At 43.7% G+C, this 21990-nt stretch overlaps 2 protein-coding genes and 2 long non-coding RNA genes across 13 annotated transcripts in view; 3 read left to right on the forward strand and 1 right to left on the reverse strand.

The window, feature by feature from the left end:
- Positions 1–1096: 1096 nt before the first annotated feature.
- Positions 1097–4297, reverse strand: LOC120648993. 3 transcript variants are annotated; one of them, XR_005665130.1, is made up of 4 exons: positions 4183–4297; positions 3457–4013; positions 2701–2809; positions 1097–2556 (listed from the first exon to the last, which is right to left on the reverse strand). It is a non-coding gene; the product is annotated as an uncharacterized LOC120648993 (long non-coding RNA). The 3 variants fall into 3 exon arrangements; XR_005665131.1 differs by lacking the exon at positions 4183–4297 and having other exon boundaries at positions 3457–3880; positions 3986–4124; XR_005665129.1 differs by lacking the exon at positions 4183–4297 and having other exon boundaries at positions 3457–3547; positions 3819–3948.
- LOC120648988 (ABC transporter G family member 48-like) lies at positions 4210–7794 on the forward strand. The gene is made up of 8 exons (XM_039925609.1): positions 4210–4349; positions 4457–4747; positions 4858–4941; positions 5135–5268; positions 5663–5890; positions 6004–6175; positions 6817–7071; positions 7168–7794. The coding sequence occupies exons 1-8, from the start codon at positions 4305–4307 to the stop codon at positions 7435–7437; spliced, it is 1479 nt and encodes a 492-aa protein (XP_039781543.1). The 5' UTR covers positions 4210–4304; the 3' UTR covers positions 7438–7794.
- Positions 7795–7853: 59 nt separating this feature from the next.
- Positions 7854–21990, forward strand: part of LOC120648985 (rab GTPase-activating protein 22-like) — a 28708-nt gene continuing 14571 nt past the window's right edge. For 2 of the 8 annotated variants that reach the window (XM_039925601.1, XM_039925603.1), the window contains exons 1-14: positions 7854–8226; positions 8301–8396; positions 8492–8595; positions 8711–8964; positions 9035–9172; positions 9265–9353; positions 9438–9543; positions 9643–9740; positions 19097–19183; positions 19307–19411; positions 19615–19776; positions 20396–20431; positions 20566–20637; positions 21342–21619. In XM_039925601.1, coding sequence (XP_039781535.1) covers positions 8128–8226; positions 8301–8396; positions 8492–8595; positions 8711–8964; positions 9035–9172; positions 9265–9353; positions 9438–9543; positions 9643–9740; positions 19097–19183; positions 19307–19411; positions 19615–19776; positions 20396–20431; positions 20566–20637; positions 21342–21619 — 1724 coding nt within the window. In that variant the 5' untranslated portion in view covers positions 7854–8127. Of the gene's footprint in view, positions 8227–8300; positions 8397–8491; positions 8596–8710; positions 8965–9034; positions 9173–9264; positions 9354–9437; positions 9544–9642; positions 9741–10721; positions 10980–12520; positions 12605–12700; positions 13016–17970; positions 18567–18684; positions 18808–19096; positions 19184–19306; positions 19412–19614; positions 19777–20395; positions 20432–20565; positions 20638–21341; positions 21620–21990 lie in introns of those variants that run through there. The other 6 variants (XM_039925602.1, XM_039925604.1, XM_039925607.1 and 3 more) reach the window with 6 other exon arrangements.
- LOC120648995 lies at positions 16235–17385 on the forward strand. Its single transcript, XR_005665141.1, has 2 exons — positions 16235–16913; positions 16988–17385. It is a non-coding gene; the product is annotated as an uncharacterized LOC120648995 (long non-coding RNA).

Consider the following 21990-nt stretch of genomic DNA (forward strand, 5'->3'; position numbering starts at 1 on the left):
GTGGATCTCCTCCAGCGCGCCGGCATGGCCGAGTGTCACTCCACGTCGACACCAGTGGACACTTGTGCCAAGCTGTTGGCCACAGATGGAGCTCCGGCGGCCGACGCCACCCAGTATCGGAGTCTGGCTGGTGCCCTTCAGTACTTGACACTAACGCGCCCCGACCTCGCCTACGCTGTTCAGCAGGTGTGCCTCTTCATGCACGATCCACGGGAGCCTCATCTGGCGTTGCTCAAGCGGATCTTGCGATATGTGAAGGGTACGCTGTCTACTAGCTTGCACATCGGTGCCGGTCCAGTTTCCTCCCTCACTGCATACTCAGATGCAGACTGGGCAGGCTGTCCAGACTCTTGGCGATCTACTTCGGGCTACTGTGTCTTCCTCGGCGACAACCTGGTGTCTTGGTCCTCCAAACAACAGACTACTGTCTCTCGTTCGAGTGCGGAGGCCGAGTATCGTGCTGTGGCGCACGCTGTGGCTGAGACCTGCTGGCTTCAGCAGCTTCTTCAGGAGCTTCATGCGCCTTTTTCTTCGGCAATGATTGTCTACTGTGATAATGTCAGTGCTGTATACATGACAGCAAATCCAGTACATCATCGGCGCACGAAGCATATAGAGATCGATATTCACTTCGTCCGCGACCAGGTGGCTTTGGGACAGGTTCGTGTGCTACGTGTTCCGTCGTCTTACCATCGCGGATATTATGACCAAAGGCTTGCCTGTACAGTTATTTACTGATTTTAGGTCTAGTCTTTGCGTCCGGGATCCTCCCGTTCAGACTGCGTGCGGGTATTAGAGATATGTATAGCTGACTTGCCTTGTACTCTAAGTCTACTTGACTCTTACTTGCGCATCAAGCCGTCTCGGCTATATATATGAAAGGTCACCCCCCCCCCACAATGGGTGTGTGGTGTTTCCCCCTCTCGCTATCTCTCTACATTGATAAGTCCTGAAGAACTTTAGGAAGCTGGACTCATCTCTATATTATATATATTACTAGGAAGGTGTCCGTGCGTTGCTACGGGCATCCAAATATTTACAGCACAATATATAAAACATCCAATAAAATTATATTGTGTGAAAGCAAGCACAAACATATCAAAAATATTTCGGTTTCTATGAGCAATGCTAATAAATCATAATAGTGTTTCAGTGCGATTTTCCTTCCTCTTACTAACCCTGAAGAATAAAAATTCTCAACTCCTAGTACGATATTGAAGGATTTCAGAAACAATATACAAATCTTTAAAGATTAACAAATACACTCATATCATGCTTATAAAGAAATAAAGAATGGACAGGAAAATATGTTCCAAAGTGGGTCCTAGTTGATGAAAATTTCTCTTGAAAACTTCTAGCCACATGTCCGAGTTTAGGTCGTCCAGAACAATGAATCAGTTGAAAAAGTTTACTGCTCTGAAAATGCAGCCTAGTTTTGTGCCCATATGAAAAACCCATGTCTGAAAAAATGTGCAGATTAGCATATTATGATAAAACCATATGAAGCACAAGGTAATAAACAAAATAAACCATCGAAGTAGCAAAGATGTATTGTCCTTCCACTAATATGGGAAGCATTGACATGTTTCATCCTTGATCACTAATTGCACATATTTTTTTTGTGCTTCCTAGATAAGCAATAGCACTACAAATGGCCTCTATTCAATAACAACCTTGCTGGTTATTAGTTTTCAATCTCTGGTTATTTAGTTTAGTTTCAGTTCCTTTTCGTTTCATTTCACCGACCTACTACAATCACTGCTCGTCCAATGATCTCTGTAGATTACTTTGCAATTTCAGCTAAATCCACTGAAGAACAACCTTGCTGGTTACCAAATTGAAATATGTCTTTGGATTCCACCAAGACTCCAAGAGTCACAGTAAAGAAAATCTTATAGTGCCATAAACATATTAAATATGGGCAAATGGGTCACTGCAATTAAGAGAAAACAAAAGTAATACCTGATTCTCTGCCCAACCCTTTAGCATGCTACCCTCTACTTATCACTTCATTTCTGAAAAGAACCTGAAGAAAACCTATATGCATTTGAGATTTAAAAAATAGGGAGCAAAGATTCCACTCACATATAACTCATGGGTATAGTAGTAAAAAAAAATTCTGCTGAAAACACAATTGAGCTCATATCCATTGACCTTAATGTTTCCTATGAACTCCTACTATCCTAGCCAAATTCTTTCAGCTGGTCGTGCTAGTTAATAATTTATTCAGTGGATTTAACATTACGGGTGTACTAAAATCAACACATTTGTACATAGAAATCGAATATATGATGACACATACTCACCTTAAAAAGCTAATTATACCTGTTAACCAACTATATTCAGAACAGAAAGAAGACTGGTGTGTACCAAAGAGAAGTTTACAGGCCTTACAGTACATAACAGGAACACATCAACTGAAGCCTAAAGGAAACTATACAAAGGACCACGCCAAAAGGAAAATTGTCATGCTCAGGGATGGATTTGATGTTTCCTTACCAACACAATATGAAAATTGACCTAATGCTTCAACAAAAGGCATCGACTCAATATCCCCTGCATCAAGAATGCCACTGTCGTTATGCGGTGAAAAGATTTTGTCCCCTGCACCGGCATACTTACACAACTATGGGAACAGATAAACAAACATAAACTATGCTAGGTATTTGAATTAAGCAATAATAGAATCATTATGTTCACCTATAATGCCGCCAAGTCCAATGACACAAACATCAGGATTCAGGAGGTCCTTCTTTGCCATCGACCAGATTCATGGCAACACGTTCAATACAATCTTGTATTTCTTTGCCTGGATGAGAGGGAAGTGGAGTGCACACCAGTGGCGGACCCAGAACTTTTTTAGAGCCTGGGCCAAACATAGCTAATAATAAGTTGATATGGTGCTGTTCTTTGCTACCTTAGGTTGTTCTGGTGATATAGCTTTATGTTACACACAAGATCATATACTGGACGTAAGCTTAGACGTACACAACAGTAGAATTATCATGTATGGGCTTCTCCACATTGCTTGGCCATGCAATTTGTGCTGCGCATCTAAGCACCACTCAGCAGGGAGCCCGGGCACGTGCCCAGGGTGGCCGGGCCCTGGGACCGCCCATGGTGCACACCTCGGATTCTCGAAAATTGAAGAAGCCATACTGACTGCTCTCCCAATTGCAGATTTTTTTTAAAAAAAGATCAACAATCTAAATATTCTGTTACGTCAATCAAAAGTAGGCAAGACTTAAGAGCAATGGTTAATATGCATGTTAACTTACAAGATTTGGGATAAGCAATGGTTAATCTGCACAGGGACAGCATAAGGAATAATATAGCATATTTCAGGTGTAGGACCCTTGGTCATGACAATAAATACACGACAAGTAGTCAAAGTAAGGAAGGGAATCTCCTACAGCACTAATGCAGGGTGACGCAATTCAGACCCAGATTGCTCACCAAAACTAATGCAGCTTGGACATTGCTTATTACCACGTCCAAGTTGCATCCTTGATGTGATCCATAACTATCTTGTGCTTCCTAGCATATTCTGATTCAGAAGAAAAAGGAATTAATATTTCTAATATTTAAGAAACAACAGTCATAACATCAGTAATACAGAATGCCTTAGCGGATATCAGAATTTCACAAACTGATATGGTTTGTGAGGAATAGAGAGGAGCAATATTCAAATGTTACTGCAGTATCGTTAAACAGGCCCCATTATCATGTTCAAAGGAGCAATTTTGAAACATAAAGAAGTGATTTGCACAATAAAAACTCCAGAATTATTTTTCATAGCCTACTAAATAGCAAATTACTTCTCAAAGCATTCATATCAATGGCCTGGGTCACAGCGATGTGGATGCTCGATCTGCTAAGTCTGCAGGCACATAGCACAATCTCAAACATGTATCTGGAGTGAAATATTCATATCTCAATGTAATAAATTAAAAAATGCTAGGATCTTCAGTCTTCACTAACATACCACTTCCTCCTCTCTGATAGTCTATGATCTGCAGACAAGATGAGAAAAAGATTATGAATTAGTTAATCATTTCAACAGAAATATGATTAGGCATCGAGGTATTTAGAAAACAAACAATTGGCATCAGAGGATTAAATAATAAAGGCCCACGAAAATCAGGATGTCTGAATCGTAGATCTTCATGTGCACCGCCTCACCTGTTGATCACCAATTACAGGTCTCCAATTGATCTACGATTGGGAAAATCTGAGATTGGGGATTGGTTAAGGATCTGTCTCGACGTCAAATGTTTGATATCTCGTTATCCATCAATACTTAGATGTTCAATTTCCATCTACCAGATGTCGATGACAGTACAAAGAAGGTAGTTACTCAAGCTTCTCACTGAAGTAAATACAACCCTGTTCAATATATTTGAATCTCTAAACAGCAATTGTTTCTGATCAAGTTATTTAAACTCCACCTACTTAGATGTTTGTGGAGGAAGTGATGGCCCTTGTAGAGCTTGATGTGTTGAGCAATGCACTGGTGGGTCTCCCTGGAGTTAGTGGGTTATCAACTGAACAAAGAAAAAGGCTGACAATTGCCGTGGAGCTGGTAGCGAACCCTTCAATCATTTTCATGGACGAGCCAACTTCGGGTCTTGACGCTAGAGCTGCAGCAATTGTCATGCGTACAGTGAGAAATACAGTTAATACTGGGCGTACTGTGGTTTGCACAATTCATCAGCCCAGCATTGATATATTTGAGTCTTTCGATGAGGTTCTCTGCTCTCTCCAGTTTCTGCCCTACCTCTACCTCAAAACTATGTGCGCGCATGCATGTTTTAATTTTTATAAATGTGATATCCTCACAACTGGTTTCTTTTCCAGCTTCTGCTTTTGAAACGGGGAGGGCAGGTTATTTATGCTGGTGAACTTGGTCGCCACTCTCACAAACTAGTCGAATATTTTGAGGTCAGTTCTCTTTTCTTATATATATGTTTCAATTTGGGGATGACAAAGTTTTAGTTGTTTCTCAAATTGATTCCATAACTCTAACAAATATGACAAGTGTCTTTAGGAAAAAAAAGACCAAATAAGGCTTTAACTCAATGCAGGTGTACCAAGAGTGGGCATTTTAACTTGTGCGGATCTCATTTTTCTGCAGGTGATTCCAGGCGTTCCAAAGATCACAGAAGGATATAATCCTGCGACGTGGGTGCTGGAAGTTAGCTCTCCTCTATCTGAGGCTCGCCTGAACATGAATTTTGCTGAAATTTATTCTAACTCTGTGCTTTATAGGTAACTAGCCTTACTTTTTCAACAAGGCCGTTTTTTATCACTGATTTGTTCTAACAATCCTTGAAAGCGGAGAGTGAAAAATGGCCGCTGCTGTCATCACTCCCCACATTCATATTATTGTCTATTTTCTTTGGGAGGATGGTTTTTACAATGCTTGTCCATTGAGGAATTGAAAATATTTTTATTGCAATATTTTGACTCTCCAGTCTCCACACCTGCTTAATGTTATTGGAAGAGATTAAGTGGTCATAGATAGCATGCATTTAATTGGGATGTATTAAATGATGATTCCTTGGTTTGTGCTATGAGTGGGCTTGGACAAAAATAATGTGGAATGAAGTTGTTATAGTTTTATATCGTTGGCACATATTTATCCTTTCATAACTATGATCAGGAAAAACCAAGAGCTGATCAAGGAGTTGAGAACACCCCCACCAGACTACCAGGATCTGTCATTTCCTACAAAATATTCGCAGAATTTCTACGGCCAATGTCTTGCAAACTTTTGGAAGCAATACCGTTCTTACTGGAAGAATCCATCCTACAATGCCATGCGCTATCTGATGACACTGCTCTTTGGCCTTGTATTTGGTACAGTATTTTGGCAAAAAGGAAAGAACATGTATGACCCTTCTTCGATACTGTAGTTGAAACTAAAATTGTTGGAATAATTCTACATTAGCTTCTATGGTGGCACTAAAGCTTCAGATTTTTTTTTATGTATGACGTGCACAGAGATTCACAACAAGATTTGTACAACCTACTTGGAGCCACCTATGCTGCTACCTTCTTTTTTGGGGCTTCCAATTGCATGACGGTTCAACCTGTTGTGTCAATTGAGCGAGCAGTTTTCTATCGTGAAAAGGCAGCGGGGATGTACTCTCCATTATCCTATGCGTTTGCTCAGGTAACCTTTAACCTTCTTGGTATTAGGAGTCATCTTGAGTGAAATATAATATTTGTGGATGCATGACTTGTACTTCCTTCCAAACTATAGGTTATTTTGGCTTTTCTAAATACATAATTTGTACTATGTATCTAGACATAATATATATCTAGGTGCATAGATAATCTATGTATCTAGTAAAGCTGAAACGACCTATAATTTGGAATGTAGGGAGTAGCAAATAAATGTTTTAGCTCAAGTTTCTGAGTAGAGGACAAATTTGGGTGGCTGGTGGCTGCTAGAGCAGATGAAAGCATTAATACCCAAACCAGCATATTGCTGGTCCATGTATAACTTGTTTAAGATGTTTACTCAGTTTTCTTAGACTAGTATAAAATTACATTCAAATGTGGCCAACAATAATTAAAGAAGAAGGCACGACTATAAAATCCAGTAATGGACAACAGGGTATACTTGATAAATGAAAAATAATTTAAGTGACTTAAATGGAGTGCAAGTTAAAGTTCGGTTTACTGAAATAGCCCCTTCTAGCTCATTCTGGCATAACATAGATCGTACAACAATGTGAACATGAGCGTCTTCTCTGTCGGTTGTCCCTAGATCCATCAATTTACGAGATTATGCACATTTGACGTTGGCAGGCATGTGTGGAGGTCATCTACAACATCATACAGGGGATTCTGTACACGGTCCTCATATACTCGATGATTGGATATGATTGGAAAGCTGATAAATTCTTCTACTTCCTGTTCTTCATCACTGCGAGCTTCAACTACTTCACTTTGTTTGGTATGATGTTGGTAGCATGTACTCCGTCTGCATTGCTGGCAAACATTCTCATCACATTTGCCCTACCCCTCTGGAACCTCTTTGCTGGATTCCTCATCGTCAGACCGGTGAGCAAGCGACTCAATCAGATCTCCTAGTCTAAGATGTGTGCGTTTGGGTTCCGAGTTGACTGACCTTATGACCTATGCCATTAATTGTTGCAGGCAATACCAATTTGGTGGAGGTGGTACTACTGGGCCAACCCAGTCTCCTGGACCATCTATGGTGCCGTGGCGTCTCAGTTTGGTGAGAATGGCGGTTTGCTCTCAGTTCCTGGAGGGAGCCCCGTGATGGTGAAGGAGTTCTTGAAGGATAATCTCGGGATCCGGCATGACTTCCTTGGCTATGTCGTGCTCGTCCATTTCGCCTACATCATTGCGTTCTTCTTTGTATTTGGTTATTCCATCAAGTTCTTCAATTTCCAAAAACGCTAGCTCCACAGGCAGTAGAGATCATTTGAATATGTTCTCTTAATCGCTTGTGAAGCCAATGCAATCGAAAGCTTAGTATCCAATCCATAGTCGAAAGCTGTTTAGGATTTGAAGTGTGTGTGTGTGTGTGTGTGTGTTGCAATATGTATTATTTGTTAGACTAGTCTTGGATTGATGACGTGCACCCAAGTTTACAAGGTGAGAGGGGCACCTTGTCATTGGCTTAGCTTTTGGGGTGTGGAAAAAAGATTGGGTATTCAAATTTATTTAATGATGAACATGGCGTGTTTTGAACATGAGTGTTCTTCGCATCATGAACTTCAATTGTGACCTGAGGAACTCTGAACCAATTTTCAAAAAGAAAAGAAAAATCAGTATCGAAAAGAAAAAAAACGAGAGAAAAGGGGGAGCTTTGATGGAAGCCGGCAGGGCAGCGCAGCGCAGCGCGCGGGTTGTACCTGCTCTGCCTGCCTGGGGAGTGGGGAGGCGACCGCTGACCCAGCCAGCTAACCAACCACTGCTCCGCTGCCCTGGTCGTCTACCTCCCTTTCCTCTCCTCGCTCCCTCGATCCAGTTCCCCTCTCTTTCACTCGTTAGGAAAGGAAATAGCCGGATCGATCCGCTGCTGCTGCTGCTGCTGCTGCTAAAGGGCAAAGGGAAGAACAGCAATTGCTTAATTGGAGTCGGTAACATATGATGAGATGGGGGAACAGTGGGCAGGCCGCGGATTCCTTCTACCAGGTCCGCCCGGATTGCAGCCAAAACGTCCCCAGCACCAAGTTCAAGATCAAGGTGAGCTTATGCTTCTTGTTTCCTCCCCGTCCCCGATTGGTTCGAGATCCAAGCCCCAGCTGCGTTGGTTTCAGGCCGGCAAGACATTGAGCGTGCGGAAATGGCACGCTGCGTTTACGCGTGAAGGCTGCTTGGACATCGCTTCTGTTCTAAGCCGCATACAGAGAGGGGTATGGTTCAGTACGCTCCGTTCCTTGCTCACACCAATTCATCTGGACCTCAATCGTCTCTCCACCTGCCCTCTGTATTTGTATCTGTTTACTAGGGTGTCCACCCTGCCATCAGGGGGGAGGTTTGGGAGTTCTTGCTTGGCTGCTATGATCCTGGGAGCACCTTCGATGAGCGGGACCAGATTAGGCACAGGAGAAGGTGACCACACACTCCCCCTCCCTCTAACTGTAAACTACTTCCCTTTTTGAGGTTTCCTGCGGTATTTCCCCCAACCGATGAACTAAATGCTGCGGTAAATTAAAAATTATCACAGGATGCAGTATGCTAGATGGAAGGAAGAGTGCCGAGAGATGGATTCTCACGTTAGCAGTGGTAAAATTATCACTGCCCCAATCATCACTGAGGATGGATTCCCTATCAATGATCCATTGGTTTTACTCGAGGCTACGCAAGGTACTTCCAGCAGCAGCAGCAGCAGCAGCACCACCAGAGTTGAGGTCAGCGACTCCACGAACCGTGTCACTGATAGGCAAATCGTTGACTGGAAGCTTACGCTGCATCAGATCGGTAAGGCCTAACCAGCTATTCTTTTGTTACTATTGCCTGCCATTATTCCATTGTTTTCTTCTTTCCTAAGGAAGCTGCATGATAGGCCTTGATGTTCTACGCACTGACCGCTCCATGGTATTTTATGAGAACAAAGAAAATCTTCAAAAGTTGTGGGATATTCTAGCTGTATATGCATGGATTGACAAAGAAGTCGGTTATTGCCAAGGTGGGTACCTCACACTTGCACCATATCATTTTTTTTCTTTCCTGGAAGGTATCTTACATAGGTCTTTTTTCCCCCATTCCTCATCATGATAGGAATGAGTGATTTATGTTCGCCCATGATAGTACTGCTGAACGATGAAGCAGATGCATTTTGGTGCTTTGAGAGGTTGATGCGTAGGCTGGTATACACTGCTTCTCCATCAGTTTTTTCTGGGTGACATGATTCTTCCATCTTTTTAATCTCCATCTGTTTGAAATTTTCAAAGAGAGGGAATTTCAGATGCACACAGCAGTCTGTTGGAGTGGAAAACCAGCTTCAGCATCTTGCTTCTATCATTCAGGTGCTCGACCCGAAGTTACATGACCACCTAGGTATGGAACGAGACTTGTAGAGCTGTTAGACGTTCAACCTGTGTCACCATTTGCTGGTTTTACATTATGCAATTTGTTCTTGTTAAATCCTGAACACAGAAACACTTGGTGGGGGTGACTATCTCTTTGCATTTCGCATGTTCATGGTATTGTTCCGGCGAGAACTATCGTTTGGGGACTCCTTGTACCTTTGGGAGGTAAATGCTACATCTTGACATGTGGTTTTAAATCGAAAACATTCAATTGATCTACCCATATGAGGTCCAATATTTGAACTAGGGCCATTGGACTTTGTTGTAGGCCTCAGATTGTCAAGGAATAGGAAATTCTTGTTGTAGTATTTTGTTCTGTTATTTACTTCTTTTTCTCTTCTACAATTTCAGAAAAATGCTCAAATATATTGAAAACAAGTTTTTGTCACTGGTGCGGTGATGGCGTCCAACACGGTGAATGGTTCCTTTTAGTTGCACAATGTGTCCAAAATGCATGGTATAAGGTTTTAAAAGGCCTATTTCAAAAATTTATAAGACTATAGCTGCTGGTGGTAATCAGTCATCTCTCGATTTTGTCTCAAAATATCTTAGAATCTCTTACAGCATGCAACATGTAAGAATGTCAATGCAAGATCGATTAAGAACAGTTCATTGCAACATGTATCCACTGGTAGCTATGGTGGTGCGGGTAACCAGTTACCACACAGCTTTTTAACCCTGCATCTAACTAGGGTTTGAAAAACTATCAAGATGGCTACCATCAGTAAACAATCATAAACTCAACCTAGTCGGGGATTAGGGACTAGGATACATGGTGGCACTAAAAACATTATTTGATATTTGCTTAAGTTATGAATGCACATGGATCCAAGTTGAGGTTGTGGTATCCTACACGCCAGCGCACTATGTCCGAAAAAATGAAGATATATGAAGTTCTGTGTTCAGTCACGTTGATCACTGGCTTTGTCCTACCAAAACAAAAAGAAGCCAAAACTTTGATAATTGTGAAGAACCGGAGTGCGCAACGTACCCTTTTTTTCAATGAAATCTTAAGAAGTGTGTTGTGGTTTACCACTGGTAGCTGTTCAGCAACCATAGGAAGTTAGCCAATCGTATTTAGTATGTGACTTGTGAATAAATTGGTTGATAACTCATGATCATATTATTTTCGCATTGTATCTGCAGATGATGTGGGCTCTAGAATATGATCCTGACATCTTTACTTATGACGAAACTGGAGTTGCAACTCACAAAATTGAAGGATCTAAACCAAAGGTAAAATCAATACGTCAGTTTGGCAAGTACGAGAGAGAGAATATGAAGAATGGGGTAAATGATGGTGATGGACCTGTCCCTATTTCGGTTTTCCTGGTTGCTAGTGTTCTGAAAGAGAACAGTCCAAAGCTTCTGCAAGAAGCTCAAGGGATTGATGACGTTATCAGGGTAAGCTGGATCAAGCCATCCCTTTCCTGTGTAGGATGACATAAGTAAAAACTCATATGAGCAGGGAACAAATCCTGTGGCAATGTGGTTTACCAGTGGTAACTGTTCAACGCCATAGGAAGTTAGTCAATCGTATTTAGCATGTGACCTGTGAATAAATTGACATGGAATTTGTTCCTTTTTTTACAATGCTTGTGGAGGCGTTGGGATGCATTTCATGTGTCTATGATTTGTGGGCCCAATTGAGGGTAGGCGTCGGGAGGCGTTAATGAGGAGGCGTCGAGAGGCGTTAGATGTGTCTATGGTGGGTGGGCTCATATGTGCCGTAACGCCTCCCAATGCCTCCAAAGTTAAGAGGATTAGAAATTCATGACAATTCCTTTTTCGTAGTTATTTTTTAAATCAAGGGTAAGAGGGTAAATTCTTAATCATAAAAACAATATTTTTAAACAAGATTACTTTAAATCTTTTGCACAAAACCCCTTCTCCCTTTCTTCTTCTCTCTTCTCTCTTTCTTTTTTTACTCGGCCCCATATCTTTTCTTTTCTTCTTTCACCTAGCTCCCTTTTCTCCTTCCTTCAATTCCCGTGCTTTCCCGTGAAACAGAAAGGGGCGACACCCCAGGCTGCTCACCGGCGGTGAGCTCGCCGGCGACCGGCCCTGATCCACCACCTTCTCCTCGACCTGCTCCACCACTCGGACCCCCAAACCCCTCTCCTATATGCTTACAGCAGTGGCGCCATGGCAAACAGCGAACGAGAGCTCGGCCAACGGCGGGCGGCCGCGCCAGCACCTTCCTAGCCTAATCCCCTAGGCCGAGGAGCATCGCCAACACCCTCTCCATGCCCGCAGACCACTTTCCCAGCCCAAACCACACTAGAACAGGGCCCTCCACGGCGGCGGCCATGACACCGAGGCATGGCGGCCGCGAGGAGCTGTTCCGGCGCAAACAAGGCCGCTCCCAGCAAACCAGCAGCGGCGTAAGCACCACATAGATGCACATCACCCTGAACACACGACTCAACCCCCAAGAACAACGGCCCTAATACGGCGCTCACCGACGACTCGAGGTTTCTGCACAATGGCGAGCGGAGCAGGGATGGCGACGGTGCTGCAGCAGCAGTGGTCAATGGCAGGGGCTAGAATCTCTTCAATTCGGTCAAGGGATGGCTGCTGGTGATGTGTGCGCGAGGGATTTGAGTGGGGCACAACGACGAATTTTGGCGATGGAGGTGAGCTCTGTGAAATGGAAAGAAATGGGATGGAGGTGAGCTCCGTGTGTTCGCGTCCGTGACCGGGCAGCAGTGCCCTTTTATTTGGGTTTGCACAATGATCATACTATCCTTGAAACAATAAAATTAAGAAAAAAAATTATTTTGCGTAGGCGTTGGGAGGCATTAGAAAGTGTCAGGAAGTATTTCCAAGCATGGTAAAAGGGCTCTTTTTCCCAGATCTTGAGAACAGAAAAAGCACGTAAAGTTTTGTGTGTGGATTTCATCCCCCATGTAACATTTGCTTTATTGTTTTTTTTCTTAATTCAGATATTGAACAATGTTAACGGGCATTTGGATGCGAAAAGAACCTGTGCTGTTGCACTGAAGCTTCATAGGAAGTACCTCAAAAAGGTGATTGGATGTGGATAAGTTTTCTTGTTCTTTAAGCCTCAGATGTGTGCTGCTAGTTGACTGCTAATCTTATGCAACATTTGTTCTTTTTGACAGATGCAGGGAAAGAAAACCTAAGACCGATGGTGAGATACCGATACAGCATATGTGACTTACCACACGGGGTTGTAAAGAGCATGATGTAGAGATTTTAGAGTACAGTAGTTGTTTTTGTAAAACAGTGTTGACCCCATGATTGTTCTCGGCTTCCATGTATTGAGTGAGTGAAGACTGAATAATGTAATCATCCACTGTAATAGGGCTTGGGGTTCAACGATGCAAGTTGAAATGTATTACTCGTCAACACATGAAAATTGTACTACTTCTGAACACACGAAAAATCGTGCATCAATATTTTCTGTTTTGCTTATATTTCTGGAGGCACTGGAGACCGACTTAGATTATTGCTGTGCAACTGCTTATATTTCCAATATTTTCTGGTTTGCTTATATTTCTGGAGACACTGGAGACCGACTTTGGCCCTGTTTCTTTTCGCTTAGCTTATAATCTAAGCGTGGTCAAAAGAAGCGAAGATTTTATCGCTGATTATAATCGGAAACAGACCTTTGAATATTGCTGTGCAGCCGCTTATATTTCAGAGACCGACTGAATATTGCTGTAAAAGGGATGAAAAATAAAAGACATAAATTCTGTGGCTGCTGGGATTCGAGCCCAGGTCTCCACGGCCACACCACTAAACTACAGCCACTTTGGTGTACGCTATGATGCTTTAAGATTTCATAACAGACCAATGCATCGGATGAGTCGGCACATGCCATTCGACATTCGTTGCGTGCTTCGAATCCGGGGCGATTCCAAACTTGAGGGGGGCAGCCGCGCCGTCAGGGGAAGGGAATGCAAGTGGAAGCCATGCTAGATCAGCTTCAATCAAGCAAGGATCCTTTATTTGCAAGGCAACCACATCCAGACAAGATCCCATCGCTGCTGGTTGGTCGATCTGCTGCTGGCTAATTCACTGTGCGCGCGTATGCGTAATCAATTCAATTCAATCGACTGGCTGCTAAGCCGGTTGGCATGCACCAAGCAGGCGGCACTGCTGCTGCTGGCAGCAGGCACGCCGGCCGCGCCCGGGACAGCTGCGCCGCCGGCCTTGCCAACACCCTCTGCTCCCTCCTCCTGGGCCTCCTCCTCGTCGCCGCCGTCGTCCTCTTCGTCCTCTGGCTCGGCCTGCGCCCACATCGCCCGCGCTTCAACATCGCATCCTTCTCCGTCGCCGGCGGCCTCGACCCGGACTCCAGCCCCGCCGGCACCAGCCTCGCCTTCAACGTCACGGACCGCAACCCCAATCGCCACATCGGCATCTACTACGACGCCGTGCATGCCTCCGTCCACTTCTACGACGCGCTCGTCGCCTCGGGCCCCGCCTTCGCCGCCAGATGGTACCAGCCCAACAAGACCACCACCTCCATCACGGGCTTCCTCGATGTCCTCGGCCCCGCCACCACCGACGCCTCCTGGCCCTCCTTCTCCGCGGCGGTCCGGGCCGGCCGAGTCCCGTTGCGCCTGCAGCTCGCCACGGCCATCCGTTTCAGGGTCACCAATGCCTTCCACTCCGGCCGCCAGAGGATGCATGTCAGCTGCGACCTGCTCGTCGGCGTCGAAGGCAACTTGCTGCCGGAGTCCCATGGGGCCGCCTGCGACAGATACTTCTGAGTTGCTTTTGGACTGTGTAATAATTCAACATCTCACACGAAATCGATCACAAACGATTATGTATTGCATTGTGCTGGTGGAAAGATCATGAAATTTCTTGATTCCAAACAGAGTTTAATTTTTTTTCCACGGGCAATAAAAAATAATTCACTCATACGAGGAACTAATGAACATCTCAATGAAATGTAAACTAAAATGGGCCATTCAATGAATAAATATGAGCTAAATCTCAATTTCACACAAATGGTAGACTGATAATCGATCCGATAGAAAAACGTTGCTAAACTAAATGCTTCATGGGTAATACACGACCTATTCAATCATGCCACTTCTAGATGGTAAAGAAGCATGTAACCTATTCAGGTAAAACCCTCCAGGGAGTGCAACTGATTTTTATTCAACCTGAATGCTTTTGTTGACTGTTAAAATTGACAAATATCGAGATTGACCGGTCAGCGTCCCATCGGTCAGACCGGTTGGATCTGCTGTAATCTAAGTAGGTTTAGATTTGGTAGTTTCGGAGATTTTGTAAACCGACTCGTCATCAAGGGGTACTAGTTCCCCTGCCATTTTTTCCATCTCTTCAATTATTTTGAACCCCATCACAACGAGATCGTGGCCTGTGCACCTAAAGTCCAGCTGGAACCTTCTTTGGTCCGTAATCAATGGGTGGTAACAACATGTAGCAGCTCTAACGTAAATTGGGATCCCTTTTCCTGCTTTTTAGTGAATGAAGAATTAGAACAAATGATTTGCATGAATGATAACAAGTAGGACTGACTCAAAGATGGTAATAACATAATGATCAGATACTGAAAAGATTGTTTTTGCCTATTGAACACAGTGTGAAAGGATCGGGTGCTCTAGCCTAAGAGGGGGGAGGGGGTGAATTAGTCACTAATAAAAACCTAGACCTATGGCTCCAATTAGTTTGCACAAAACTTAAACTAAAACAAGCTATCTAGATGTGCAACTAGGTTGTTCTAGTGAGAAACCCCTATCCCAAAAGAGTTTAGCAACCTATAACATTTCCTATCAAGAAACTACTTCTATGAAAGTGAAGGCATACAAATTGCTAGTATTAAAGGCGGAAGCTTAAAGAGCTTGGCAACATTTCTTGGCAAAGGTTCTGCGAAAACAAGCGATATATTTCAGAATGTAATATCCTTGAGCACTGGGATGATTCAGGAGCCTTTGAGAATTTTCAGAATTCAAAGGCAAGATTCTGGGCTCACTATCATGGCCAACCTTCTGATATTTCTTTGCCGGACCCTGATATGTACATTGATAAGGTCAACCACCGCTGCAGAGCTGACCCTGAGTTGGTAGCTGACCTAAATAAGGTACGGGTACCATTTGAAATGGATAATAGTTCTGGCCTAGCTACTGGATCGACCAATGCCAGGGCAGATAACAAGTGTACCCAGAACCAGTGCGGAAACTGGGACATCTATGTAGAAAAACCATCTGAAGTTAATAGGTGGGACTGGGAGGCTAATTCAAAACCCGACTTGAGTTGGGGAGTGAAGAATGAATCTTCTAGTATATGGGGTAATGGCAACTCAGGTTGGGGTGATGCTCTGGAGAAACGCAATTGGCGTGGCTCGAGCACCAACCTTTACTCATCAAAGATCAAACAATAGAAACAGCGACTTTTATGGTGGATCCAACAATAGATACCAGCAGGAGGATCCAAGTCACACATCTGGAAGGAAACGGAACAGCGAAGAGTACTTCCAGCAGAGGAACAACAAGCATAGGAGACAGGATGAGCGCTACCAAAGAAGCAGTTGGCAGGATCACAGGGGAAGAAATGATGAATGGCGTCCATGGCACTAGATGACTTGCAAAAATGGTTATTAGGGGAAAAGTGGCTCTTGATTTTGTGGCAAAATTGTGAAGACCTTGTTCGGTTTGGTGGGGATTGGATGGGATTGAGGGGGATTTTATCCTCTACAAGTCAAAATCCCTCTCGCCCCCCTTTGATCCCCTCCAATCTGCTGGGATTGCTGATTAACTGAACAAGCCCGAAGAAATTTTGGTGAAAGACCAGTAGGTTGTAGCTTTTGTTTTGACAGTTGCTGGGCAGCTGGCAAAGTGGTGCCTGTAATGTGATGTTTTTCTTTTCTTGTTATGGGAGCACGGCTGCTAGCTTGTTAATATTTCAGTGGAAAGAAATGTTCTCCACCTGGTTGTACTTCTCCATTAACACAATGTGTTATTTGGATTGGTACCACTACAATTCTCAGATCTGCCAATACAAATCCAAAATTCTGAAATGTACCATTATAATTCTCTGTTTCCCTCAGCAATGCCATTTTCTATGTCTTCCAGCTGCTTGGGCCTACTGTCAGGTGTATGCGTACTGTATGTCTTTCTGTATGGACCTTTTCGTCCGTGTCCCATTGTGAAAGGAGCCTGCGCCTGTGGCCCTAGCTCGCACTCTCTTCTTCCTCTTGCTCACTCTGTTTCTCTTCTTCCCCGACTGCACAAATTGGCAGAGATGTGGAGATTGTCACTTTGCAAAAACATACAAACTGGCAGATATTGGAGAAGATGGTGAGAGAGCTCCACCAAGGAACAAGGCTAACAAAATGTACCGTTCTGTCCACTAAATTGCATCACCTGTTTTTTGACTTCACAATATGTAATGTTACCTTCACAATGTAGGAAAGAAGCTCCATCAGATGAAGCTGGTCCCTCCAAAGCCAAAAAAAGAAAGTTCAGAAGAAGGGCGCCCCAAAGAAGTAGGCACACATAAATAAGAAGCTGAAGAAAGCTACAACCAACCCATATATTACAGTTGTTAGTAGCATCAGGAGGCTAGTCTACGAAGACTAGAGCCTGTGAGCTGCTTATGATATGCTTTTGTAATAAATTTAGAACTTGTATGCTGGTATGATCTGCTTTTGCGAGATGTGGCTTTGGACTAGTAATTGGTATGCAGGAACCTTGTAGTTGGTATGCTGGAACCTAGTGGTTTGTGAACCTGGGATGTTAATTTAAGAACTTCTGTACTGATTTATTGTTGGTCAGTTCTATCAATGAAATGACAGATCATGGTCTAAGTTTGTGATTCCAACTTGTGATGGCCAATTATGTTATATATGGTACGATTTCAACTTCTGATGGAATATATGACACTTTTTTTTGAAAGAACAGGAAGGGCAGACGCCCCTACTGGAAATTTATTTAAAAAGTGGGCTGGCAAGAGCAACCTGAAAACAAGTTTATAAATAAAGCATTGAGGGAGAGTGAGAAATTAAGAGACAAAGGAGGTGAAGAAGATGCTACAAACAGCAGGAAGAAAACTGTTCGAACAAACAATAGCATTTCAACAGAACACAAGATGTGAATTAATACCATCAGAACACACATTTATTTCACCTTTCCCTTCAATTTTAAGGTAGCATACACCCACACAGACACACATTAGCTAACACCCACACACATTTATTACCTCCATGCCTCTAAAAAGTTCAATCGCACCTGTTTATCCTAACGCGAACTTTTTTATCTATGTGCCCTCCCATCCATCTGCTGTTAGATTTTAACAGTCCCCCAGCCCTGACATGTGGGACCCACCCATGTAATTGTCCATCTTACCCCGTGGATCATCTCCTCAAATCTCATAAAAAAGGAAAAAACTATCCGTCCCGAATCCTCCTGTCTCCCGAACTCCTCCCGACCCCTGCCCAATACGCCGCCGCCGCCTGCCCAGTACGCCGCCGCCGCCTGCCCAGTACGCCGCCGCCGCCTGCCCAGTACGCCGCCGCAGGTACGGGCGCCGTCGCCGGCGAGGTCCGCCCGACCTCCCTCCGGCCAGATCCGCCCGGCCCCTTGCCTTCTGCCGCCCAGAGCCGGCCACCCGGCCCCCTTGCCCTCTGCGCGCGTGAGGCCGGCGCGGGAGGCCGCCGCCCAGGCCACCGCGGCGCGTGGAGGGACTTCCCCGCGACGTCGCTTCTCGAGCTCTCTCCTCTGTTCCCTCTCCTCCCCGCCGCGGCTCTCCTCTCCTCTGCCCCGCTCCGCTAGGGTTTTGCCGCCGCCCTCTCTCTCGCTCCCTTCCGGCTCCGCGAGGCAACCATCCGACCCGTAGAAAATGGTGGACGTGGAGGAGGTCGGGAAGATGCAATCGCAGATGCGCCTGCACGCCGAGCCGGAGGACGACGCCGCCGACCTCCCCCTGCTGGCCCTCTTCGACAGGGCGTCGCGGCTCCACGCCCTGGCCTCCAGCTCCGCCCTCGACCAGGTGCGTCCCTCCCTGCCCCCTCTTCTGGGAACCGGGATCGCCCCGCCCCTCCTCCCGCTCACCAAGAGATAGAGATCGGGCGAGCGGTGCTTACGCGCTTGGTTTCTCTGCCGCGCAGGATGGGATCCGCACCGGGGTTGATCTGCTGCGGTGCTGCGACGAGATGGTCAGCAAGCTCGGCCTCTTCTCCCCCAACGAGACCAAGGAGGACGTCTCCACCGCAAACCTCAAGTACCTACTCGTATGTCCGTTCCCCTCCCTCTCACTCTGCTCCATGTACAAGTCCATGAAACAGGTCGTGATAGTACTAGACGCCTGGTCAGTTTTATTCAGTTATCAGTACACATGCAAATCATGCCTTGTCAGTTTTATTCAGCTGTCAGTACAATTGCAAATCACGCCTTGTCAGTTTTATTCAGTTGTCAGTACAATTGCAAATCACAACAGTGCTAGTAAACTTAAGAATTGTTCCAGTGTTTCACAAGTTCTATTTTCTTCTGTATACCTCTGATCTTTGTTTGCATTCGTAGGTTCCCTATTACCTTGCGGAAATGACCGAAAAGATAGCACAGGAGGATCGGATCCCAGTTCTTAAGGCGTCACAAGACCACTTGAAGGTTATCATTTTGCCCTGTCACATTGTTTCACTAGGTGCAGCTTTTTAATTCGTTTATAACGAGGGGTCTCTACTCTCAAGCATGGTTCTCTGTCATCACGTTACCTCCTTTTGCGCTCCACAGGAGTTCATTGCTCTATGTGAAGTACTAGAGCTAATTCCAGAGGATGAGCTAGAATTGTCTAGGCAGAAGCAGCCTGATACTATGGCAAACAGAAGAACGCAGAAGGTGAGACCGAATTACTTTCTCTATATAAATTCTTAAGGTATCATTCAGCAGTTTCTACTCTGTAATTGGAGGACAGTAATATGGGACATGGTTCTCTTGTTGTGCTGAATCTATATGCACAGGCTGATTTTACTCATAAGGTGTCTAAGGTGGGTCAGTTTCCTGTAATTCACTCTTTATATGTTTATTGTTTCTTTTCCTAGGTTGCCCGGTTCAAACGTCAAAAGGCTGCTGAAACGAAGCTCCAAGAGATCAGAGAGAGAAAAGAAAGGCGTGGACGCTCACTGAGAGCAGCTGCTTTATCTGCCCCAATTGAAACTGGAGAGGAAGATGACTTGGAGGATGATGGGGAGGAAGAAAGAGAGGTTAGCATCCCACATCTGGAAGCTGTTTTCATGATATGTTTAGGTTTTTTCATATTTCAAATCAGAATGATCTGTGGCATGTGTGTGCCATAAGTATGGCCTTGCTTTTCTTGAAAGGAGATATTTTATTTTATTTTTCAAATTAAAACGAGCTTGTGATATTCTTCTAGAAGATAAAGCATTTCCATTTGAAGGTGGTATTTTAATTTATTTAGTCTAATGCTTGTAGGGAGCTTTACAATGTGCTGCATGTAGCAAGGTTCTTAGATACCTACAGGCTGTCAACCACATTCCCTGTAATCTAAGTTGCACGGATACGGATACACGTATCGGTATCGGGCCGATCCGGATACGTCATTTTCCCAAAAAAAACCAATACACGGATACGTTTTATATTTTTTAATAAAATAAATGATAGTGTATATTCATATGTATATTTATAAGAAAATAGAAATTTTAGGAACTAAAATGTGAGAGAATAAAAGTTTTAGGGACTAGAATGTGAGAAAAGATAAGTTATAGATACTAGAATGTGCTTCCAACTTGTATTACCTTGTATTCGTTTCTATATTAATCAGAACATATGCTCTGGTTCTGATTTTCTCTTTCTGTGCTGCAGGCTTGGTTAGCTACCATCTCCTTGGCTCTCTGCAAGGTTAGTTTGCTTTACATAACACTCAATGTTGAGCTCAATGTTGAGTTCTTTTTTCTGTTTAAAAAATAGTAGCACTTGCATTCATAGTGACATTTGATTTGCTATTATATTATTATTTTTATTTCCATATACAGGCGTTTGATCTTCTCGACATGCTAAAGAAGGAAGAAGAAATGCTTCTAGCTGTAAAGGAAAGGAAGGCAAAGGTAAGCTAATGATAGTGATTTGGTAATTTCTTGTCAGTAGTATCTTGGGTCAATTATTTCAGTAAACTATTTTTTCTTCAGAGAATGTGGGAGCCTCAGGCTATCATGTCTCAAAAATATAATAAATGCATATAATGTCTGCTTTGTGCAATTTGGATCAGATGTATTGCTAGCTATATAATGACAAAGTTTTAACTTGGAACCAAACTTGAGAAAAATATTGTGAAAAAATTGGTAGCTTTCATGTAGATCAACCCGCATGGTGTTAAGAGTAGCTGTGTTTCTCAAAATTCTATTCAGGGTTTGTTTAAATGTTGTCTGAAGATATGTTGTCCTGTCGTTGGCATGTCTTAATAAGATTTGTTTCTTATGATTGGCAACTGATGCAGAAGACCACTGGAAGTATTTCACCACTGTCTTTTTCTTGAGGAATTATAAAAAAATATTTCATAGGATGAATTTGGTTGTTGAAAAGTTTGTGCATATTTATGAAAAAAACGTGGATACTGAAATGTTAATAAATAAAAAATAAAAGCGACACTTCATAGAATCTAGTGGATTTTCTACCAATAAGCAGCCACTTTCACTCACGGTGCTCTGGCTTCCTATATCTGCATGGCTGTTTCAAGTAGACTCTGCATGTATACAGAGACTTATTTTGTTAATCAGAAAAATGGTCTGCTGTAACATTTCTGTTGCTTCAGGACGGGAATGCATTTGCTCGTGAAATGCTTGATGAACAGACAAAGAAGGCTGAAGCATGGCACCATAATGCTGCCAATCGTGTGGCATATTCCAAACCAGCTGATCCAATCACTTGCGCAACATTTGCTCAAGATGTCATTGAAGGTAGAGCAAGCGTTTCACAAGCTCACGAGCACAAACACCAGCCCCTGATATTTGGACCTGCAAATCTTGTTGGTGGTGGTCTAACCAGTGAAAGGGAAAGAATGGCAGCACAAGTTTTTCAGCCTAGTTGCAGGTATGACGCTGACGCATGCCTTAAGTGTTGTACCCCTGAAAGCTGATGTTTACCTTGTGTTATACCCTGGAACACTGCAGTGCTTAACATTTTCTATGGTATGCATTTCTGCTAATGATAATGTTATTTATGAATGTGGAATAAGCACTAGTTATCACAATTCCTAATGATTCACCCTTTGAAGTTTTTCCTTATTGGCGTATCCATATGATACAACAAGTTTGAAGTCAGATGTAAATAAAATTCTTAGATTTGCTGGTAGCGACCGATTTTTATTGCTACTGATAATCCTTATCCGACCCCTGGATTTTTGATGCTTCTGAGGGTCATGAAGCATTGTCAGAGGTTACAAGAGTGCCATCTGATTCATT

Source organism: Panicum virgatum, chromosome 9K (assembly GCF_016808335.1).
Source record: "Panicum virgatum strain AP13 chromosome 9K, P.virgatum_v5, whole genome shotgun sequence".
NCBI classification, from domain to species: domain Eukaryota; kingdom Viridiplantae; phylum Streptophyta; class Magnoliopsida; order Poales; family Poaceae; genus Panicum; species Panicum virgatum.